The sequence below is a fragment of the Gouania willdenowi genome, chromosome 14 (assembly GCF_900634775.1).
Source record: "Gouania willdenowi chromosome 14, fGouWil2.1, whole genome shotgun sequence".
NCBI lineage: Eukaryota > Metazoa > Chordata > Actinopteri > Blenniiformes > Gobiesocidae > Gouania > Gouania willdenowi.
This window is the reverse complement of record NC_041057.1, coordinates 24,161,180-24,169,791: the sequence shown is the minus strand read 5'-3', so window position 1 is coordinate 24,169,791 and position 8,612 is coordinate 24,161,180. Positions and strand designations below refer to the sequence as shown.

Sequence of the window (8,612 nt, the reverse complement as noted above, 5' to 3'; positions counted from 1 at the left end):
AGGCTGTTTTATAATTTAGGAAATAGAGCTGGGCGATATATCAAGATGTATCGAGTTTTCTATTTTGGCGATATAGAAAACTATAATATTTCATATATCATATAAAACAAAACACTAGTTTTAGGAGTCGCTGCTTTTACTTCTCAGAACAACATGTAAAGCTCAGTTAGATGATTAATGAGTGCACATATTGTGCAGCTGTTTGTTAATAAATGTCCCTGTGTGGCATTTTGCATCAGCAAATTTTACCCAGAATTGTCTTTCTGGTCAGACTTTATTTAATAAAATTATCGAAATTTATATCGTATATCACCATTTTGAGAAAATATATTGAGATATGAGTTTTGGTCCATATTGCCCAGCCCTAGTAGGAATGTTTACAGCATTTCAATGTTAATGAATGTTGACCTACCAGACTCTAATCACATCATTGTATTTAGTAAGAGGTTGACAAGTGGCTATTTTAGATTTCTTGTACACCTGTCTTAAAATATAAGGGATACTGGAGCTTGGTTGGGCTGGTGGGACGGCTGGTAGTGGGTGCCAGAAAATTTTCCTTATTTTCAAATCCAAAACTTGACAGGTATGGACTTAATGAATGAATGATAGGCGTGTCCAGACCTGTCATTCAATAACATGAGGTCAGCCCTAAAAAAATATCTTTGGCGATAGTTCACTACAAGATGGCGCTGTAGAGACACGGCACATTGGAGATTTGTTTGACTCAGCATATTACACAAGATTCACTGGTAAAAGAGAAAATAAGCCTATCAGCAGGAAACAATCTATTAGACCAGGGGTTTTCTTGTGGGGCGCGGCTTAAGAAAGAAATAAACCAGAAAAAATTGAGGTAAACAATATTACACAAAGGAGAAGAAAAAGGTGGAAAGTGTATGTGACAACCTCCCTCCAGGTATTTCTGAGGGTTTTTGCCTCTCCTCTTCAACTGAGTTGGTTAAGGTGAAAATCTAAAAGAAAATATTTTTACAAATAAACTTAAATCTTAAAATAAATAACAAATAAAAATGTTAAATACATTAATTAAATTGCAATTTTTCTTATTACCCAAAAGTCATGAAATAGCTCTGAGAATAATAATGTAAATGTGGGTCTGCTTCACTGAAATGTGTAACATAACATGTTTACGTAGTGTTTTCTGCACATTCGCACATTGAAACCTTAAACTTTGACAGTTATTGCTGTGAATCAAATAGATTTAGTGAATTATTCCTCCCATTTAGTATCAAAGACTGTACAAATCTTCATGTTTTCTTGGTCACTGTGTTACAGTGACCAGGTTTCACATGTACATTTTTTAATTGTAAATTGGATTAAAGTACACATTACACCAAAAGAGGATCCAGAAAAAAACAAAAACTATTGGTTTTCTTTAATATCTAATATCACAAATGTCTACAAACATGAATAAGTAAACTTTAATTTTAACAGGCAGGATGAAAAAAAAACATACTTATGGAATATAATAGGATGGAAAGATATCACACAAAATCTATTCTAAATAAAATGCAGCATTGTTATATTGACAAAGGATTACACATTAAATAAGCTTTGTATTTGACCCATTATTCCTGTTTTCATATGCATATTTTCAAATTACAGCAATCTTTGGTTGTGTTCATCATTTGAAGAAAAATCAACAGCAATGTATGTGCATGTGTATGTATGTATACAGGGAGACACAAATAATGTTTGTTTCACTATTCTGACTGAGCAGACTGATTTTGTAAGGCGTTTGGAAGTTTTGAACACTCCAAAATATACTGATTAAACATATATTTTTTTCTGGTAGCAATTTGTACATTTGTAGCTTATATATTTCTGTTGTTTTTGATTAATGCCTCCAACAGGAGACAGCAAAGAAGTCCAGTCCTGTTGTTAACCAAATATTGCAAAACCATCTTGTGATGGTTATATTTATTTATATTCAGGTTTTTTGGAAATACATTTATTTTTTACTACTAAGTTGTCCAAATGTTGTTGCTTCATCCAAACAGTTGATGTCACCCTACCGGCCTGGATCTCCAGGCCTGTCCTTTTCTATAAAAAAGCAGCAAAGCTCAGGCCTTATACATGAAGTGAAAAATTGGTTCTCTGGTCTTATAGTTGAATTCTGCTGTTTTATAAACTGGCTATGAGTCAGCACGAGCCACGCATGACCAAGTAAAGATGAGCGGATGACTCAGCATCCTCTTATTCATTGTCCCTGTTTTAGAAAATGACTCTGGATGATTTGGACTCATTCTCATTGTATAGCTCCCTCTCTACCCTCTCTGCCATCTCTGGATCCTCCTCTCCTGCTCCATCTTTCTTTAGGATTTTCAGCGGCCACCAGAGGGATCTACTCTGACGGTGGCGGCGTACTGTGCGCTCTGTTGCCCAGCAGCAGGGGGAACCCTTTTCTCTTGTCAGGAAGTAGAGCAGAGCATTGAGCCAGGCGTTACAAGAAGCTAGTGGGCGAGTGACCTTGTAGCATATGGAAACAGCCTTCATGGCATTGCAGCCACCGAGCCGGCCACGGCGCAGCATTAAGAAGAGCGTCCGTGTCACGTGGAAGGGCAGGAAGCAAAGAGCGAACAGCAGGGTGATTGTCACAATGGTTTTGATGGACTTCCTTCTGAGGCGCACGTAATGTGAATGCTGTGAGCCGGATATAGATACCGAGGTCTGCTCCCCCTCTGTAACTCCGCTTCCCCCAGGACCATCCTCGCCCCCCTCCATGGAGCTGGGAGGGGAGCGCAGGGTGCGGAAGATGGTCCGGACCACCTGAGAGTAGCACCAGGCGATGACGACAAAGGGCACGAAGAACCCCAACAGGTGGAGCACGATTCCGTATGGGACGTAGTCTGCAAAGTCCTCGTCCACGGCGTCATCCCAGCAGTTAACATAGCCCCCACTTTCAAGGTCACCAGTTGTGTTGCCACCTTCCTCCAACGGTCCACCACCACGCCGCACAACTCCAGTCTGGGCAAACCTAAAAATTGGGCAAGTAAGGACAAAGACCACCAACCAGACCAGTGCACAGGTCAGCTTCACCACCCTTTTACTTTCCAGAGTGATGGTCCTCATTGGATGGCAAATTCCCAGATACCTGTAAAAAACAGACAGTCTTCAGACTTTCCTATTTGAACCGCATAGCTAGGGCTGGCAAAGGTTTTCGAGTTATACTGCTTTAGTTTTAGGCCAGACAATTTAACATTCTGCTCTGGAGCCAGATGTGTTTTTTCCACACTGATGAAACAAGTCATTGGTCTGTACCCTTGCACCAAAAAAATATCTAATTACCAGAACTTTTTTAGCATTTTTAACCAATCACTGTGTCCTTCTAATAATTAACATGGCAAATGAACTTGACTCATACAGTGCTTTCATGACCACTAAAGTAGTCTTAAATTGCTTTACAATATAGAAACATTCCCTTTCACATTCACGCACCAATTAGACAGACTTGCCACGCAAGACACTAGTTGACCATTGGGAGCAAACTAGAGGTGCAGTGTCTTGCCCAAGGACACTTCCGACACATAAACCAAAAAGCCTTGGGATCTTTGTCTGCAAGGAAATACATTTTTAAACTAACATATTTGCTCCCCTTGCTTTAATTAGTTATCTAGTTTAATAATCATTCATTCATTTACTAATTTGTGGGTTTGTTAACTCCTGGTTGGTTAATTGATTTATTGATTTGTGGAATTTGAAAGTTAGTGGTTTAATCCCAGGCACTTCCTATCCATGTGCCTAAGTTCTGTGAGCAAGACTCTAAACCACAAGTATCTTCATTGAAGGGTTGGTGCCTTGCATGGCAGCTCAGTCACTGTGTGTGTGTGTGTGTGTGTGTGTGTGTGTGTGTGTGTGTGTGTGTGTGTGTGTGTGTGTGTGTGTGTGTGTGTGTGTGTGTGTGTGTGTGTGTGTGTGTGTGTCAGCATAGCTTGCATTGAGACTACGTGAGTGGTATAAGGTGCTCAATAAGTGAACTCCATTTACCATTTAATGAGTTTGTTAATTGGCTGGTTGGTTATTAGTAAATATAGAGGAAATAAACCCCCTGGTTTTGGCTGACCTTCCATAGGGGATAATTAAAAATGGCTTTGATTAAGGGTGGGGCTCCTGGAGCAGTTAAGACACAGCTGTACTAAAAAATGTTCAAGGAACAATCCATCCTATGCTAACTAGCTACTTAATACTCAATATACCTTTCTATTCACAATTATCTCAGTCCAACCGGCTCACCACAGATTGCAGAGTCTACAAGTGCTAGTTCTTATAGGAGGAGCGGAGCCAACAATGATTGTTTGTGAGGCACAATGGTCCAATGATGCCAGAGAATCTCGTTCTCAGCCAATAGCAAAATTAAATTGTAATAGCCGGTGTTCAACACATAGGGGACATTTTACAACGAAATACGCCAAATTATAGATACAATACTTTACTGACTAAAATGTTAAGAGTTGGACTACGCTCAATCAACAGCACTATTCAATACCCAATTACATATATACTCATCAGAAAAGAAGTCGTTTGGGGGCATAGTTACACTTTAAGTGCTTTCAAATGACTGTGGGACAAACAAGTCTAACTACAGGAGTAATCTTGATGTCGTCAGGCGGAGGTTTAGAATTGTTTTGTCCTACCTGTGCACGGAGATGCAGGTGAGGAAGAAGATGGAGCAGTAGAGGTTGAAGTAGAAGAGAAAGCGCACAAGGCGGCACATGAAGTCCCCAAAAACCCAGCGATCCCGCAGCACATAGCTGCCCACTAGGAAGGGCAGTGACAATCCGTACATAAGGTCAGTGGATGCCAAGTTCACCATGTAGATCAGTGAAGTGTTCCAGTGCCGGTTTCCACTGCCACAGGAGCGGACCAGCACCACAGAGTTCAGTGTGAGGCTGAAAACAAAAGTAAGTGAATAGCAGACAGGCAGGAAGATGTACTTGTAGGACTCGTCAATGCTGCATGATAAAGGAGGAGAAGGGGGGGGAGGTGGAGTAGGAAAGGGCAAAGCAATGCTAGAGTCCTGGCTTATTCCCATCATGGACTCTGAGCGCTACTGTGGGTGGAGGTTGACCATGTTTGTCTTTGCTGGTGTGATTTCAGGAGTATCAGGAGGCGTCCTCCATCCATCTGTGTGTCCTACATCTCCAATCCAAAGGCACAGAAAGAAAGACACTTCTGCTTAGGAAGGACTGTCTGTGTTTTGCTGATGAAGGCCGTCTTACTCCATTAGTCCTTCAATCATTGACCAAACCTTCCTGAAACGCTGCGTGTTCCAACTGCTGAAGAGTGAAAGGTCATTCAAACCAGGCCTTCACAGGTGGCCTGAATAATTCTGTAAGGAAATAACAAGATGTTAAAATAATGAGCACAGACAGAAACAAGAGTTGTTTAATACCTGTGGAAGGTTAATGGATCAAAGAGACATTTCTTTATCACACTTGAGGTGCAGCGTAAACTGAAGCTAGTCCAAGATCAGCAATACCAGTTAAAAAAACAAACAAAAGAACAGAGCACTAAAACAAAGACTAAGTTCATTACCAAAATCTGAACAGGATCACCGAAACACAAATTAACTAAAAGTAAAATACATTGTGCGACAAGTTATCGCAATGTTAAAATATTTGGAAAAATTTCCAAATGTCATATCTCAGTTTGTAATTGACCGACCTTCACTGTGTTACATTTCACTAGGGTATATCGGAGTGGTTCCTCAATTACCTCTCCAAGTTTCATCTGGATTTTGGTGATTTTTCGGGATGCCCATACATCTGTATTGTTATTTATGGGGATAAACATTTCTTACAAGATCATGTTACCATGACCAGGATCACTGATCCAGATAACTACCAAAGATATTTAGAACTTTGGCATTTAGTGCTAATTTGGTGCTTGGTGGAAGTTTGCACTCTCTGAATGCTATTGTTATGGTTTGTTTTAATTTTTTAGATTCCCATTGAGTTAAGTAATTATGCCCAGTGTTAAAGTAAAGTAAAAACATAGTTATTTTTCCAGTTGCATTTTATTTAATTTTTTTTTTTCATTTTTGTAATAGTTTATCCGTATCATGAACTAAGTCTATCGTCCCACCCCTACAAATAGCCAAAATCAGTGGTGGTGGTCAGAGGGACTGATGGCGCAGTATGGCAGCTTCGCTTCCATCAGTCTGCCACAGGGCAGCTGTGGCTACAATAGTAGCGTACCACCACTGTGTGCGAAATGCACATCAATGTTAAGTGCTTTGAGTATCTATGAAAAGTGCTATATAAAATGTAATGCATCATTACTTTTAATAATAATAATGTACAGTATCCAAAACCAATTCTGAAACAGTCCACCAGTCAATTTATACAAGTGTATACATATTACATACCTGAGACCATTGAGTTAAGCGCTGCCCCCTGCTGCATGGTTCAGACACTAAGCAGTACCTTCTCACAGCTTTCTATCTGACCCAGCATGAAACCATCCAGGCCAACCATCTCTACCCACGTGCCTTTGAGCCTATCACTGGTTAAATTCTTCTTCTTTCTTGGACACAGTGGACACTGACCACTGCAGACCAGGAACACCACACAAAAAAATGCAATTTGGAGATACTCTGATCATCCAAATGTGGGTTCAGATCCTTACTTTGAAATGTATCATCGACTCTAATGTTCAGCACGTCCTCGCAGGTTTTCGACCTCTTCAGTGGAGCTGCTGAATAATTGATCAGCTGTCATTCTCTCAGAGGTGGAAGGAAACCCAATCCAGGAGCGAGGCAAGGGAGGGAGGGGTCACTCAGCTTCACTTTGTGATAACACATTCAACACACCAATGGCTGATTATCTGATATATGTATGCGTGTGTGTGTGTGTATACATAAAAACAACCACAGTGGCCAACCACAGTCAGGATGGCAGTTTTACCATGCAAAGGTATGGAATCAGAACAGTCAGTATCATACTGAATGAACTCTTGCAGGGTTATTCACAAATGCACGCGATCTGTTTCACAAATGCACACGATCTGTTTCACAAATATATATTTGCTTTGCAGTTGTATTTCAGATTCACAAATGCACGCAATCTGTTTCACAAATATTATTTTGAGGCACACTTGTAATATAAATCCACAAATAATGCAAATTGCTGAATGTGCATTTACCAACCGCTTCTGTGCTGTGAAACCTCTGTGTATTTGTGAGAGAAATCTCTGCGGTGAATTTTGAGACTGCCCTGACGCCGCGGGTCAACGAACGTCACCATTGGCTGATAAAACTGATTGACAGATTCATCAGCCAATCAGGTGTGTTTGCTTTCAGCCTATCATTTGGCTTCTTACAATTGCAGTGTTCAAACAAGACGAAGACGCGCTACAATGGCGGACAGAAGAGACAGCATTGAGAAACGGAGTCATCCTCAATCTGTAATTCTGCCTTTACACCAAACGCGTTTTCTGCGGGACCGTTCAAGTCTGTCGCGCGAAACCTTCCGCAGGATTAAAAAATGTTTCCCTATTTGCTTCATATTCGCGTCTGAAGCGAAGCTCCGCCCACCAGACTCCCAAAACGGCGACAACCAGGCTCTGTTTGTTTCCACCATCAACTATGGAGGACCCCCGTCAATTCACTGCTCCTTACCCTCGGAAGGGGAAAAAAAGTCGGCTTTCCTGGCTTCAGGTTAACCAGCGCCACATCCAACTCGGTGAGCTTCACTGCCTGCTTCAGGAGCTACGCCTGGATGATGATTGCTTCCAGCGGTACCTGTGGATGACCAGCGCCCGATTCGACGACCTGCGGGGTCGGATTGGCCCACGGATGTCCTGGCAGGATACTAACTACCGGAGCTCCATCTCTGCAGCCGAACGACTGTCTGTCTGTCTGTCTGTCTGTCTGTCTGTCTCCGGTAAGTTTCATAAGCAACCGAAGATGCCATGATTCATTAAATACACAATAAAGATAGATAGATACTATATTAATCCCAAGGGAATTTAAAAGCTGAATTATTAAAATTATTGTTTTCTGGAGATACCTATTCTGGGAGACAAGGCCTGCTTTATTATCATCTTTATCATAAATATATTACAATTAAAATAAAAGTTGATGATTATAATAAATGATTTACTTTTTTTTTTTTTTGTCCTCTGGAGACCTATTCTGGAAGATAAGGCTTGTTTCATTAATAATATTTATTGTTTTTAACTCGTTAATAATTCATAAATCATTAGTTATTTACTACTGTTAATGTCATCTGGCAACACATTCTGGGAGATAAGGCCTGTTCTCGCTCTAATCTCTCCCCCTTTTATGCACACGTACACACACCCACATTATACAGTATCTGATTATCAATTGATCTGAGCTTTTCTATGTTGTTCACTGTGCAGGTACCTGGCCACAGGTGACTCCTTCAGGACCACAGCTAACAGCTATGGATGAGAGGTCTTCACATTGTACTTCTCTGCAGGAGCTGTTCCATGGCTAGACATATTGCACCAGCACACCCAAAACGACTATTTTAAGAGCCAACCACCTACTTCAATAGAGCAAACTTCTTACTGTATTAATATGTGTATAATAAATATGGAAGAATGGGGAGAGAAACGTCTGTCAGCTTCAT

The 8,612-nt window shown here is 40.8% G+C and overlaps 1 protein-coding gene across 3 annotated transcripts; it reads right to left on the bottom strand.

Moving 5' to 3' along the window:
• Positions 1 to 1,454: 1,454 nt before the first annotated feature.
• Positions 1,455 to 6,928, bottom strand: LOC114476183 (P2Y purinoceptor 3). 3 transcript variants are annotated; one of them, XM_028467518.1, is made up of 3 exons: positions 6,383 to 6,928; positions 4,650 to 5,344; positions 1,455 to 3,109 (listed from the first exon to the last, which is right to left on the bottom strand). In XM_028467518.1, exons 2-3 carry the CDS (start codon positions 5,048 to 5,050, stop codon positions 2,230 to 2,232), a joined length of 1,281 nt encoding a protein of 426 aa, XP_028323319.1. In that variant the 5' UTR covers positions 5,051 to 5,344; positions 6,383 to 6,928; the 3' UTR covers positions 1,455 to 2,229. The 3 variants fall into 3 exon arrangements, with proteins under 3 accessions (XP_028323319.1, XP_028323318.1, XP_028323320.1); XM_028467517.1 differs by having other exon boundaries at positions 4,650 to 6,564; positions 6,643 to 6,928; XM_028467519.1 differs by having other exon boundaries at positions 6,643 to 6,928.
• Positions 6,929 to 8,612: the final 1,684 nt, after the last annotated feature.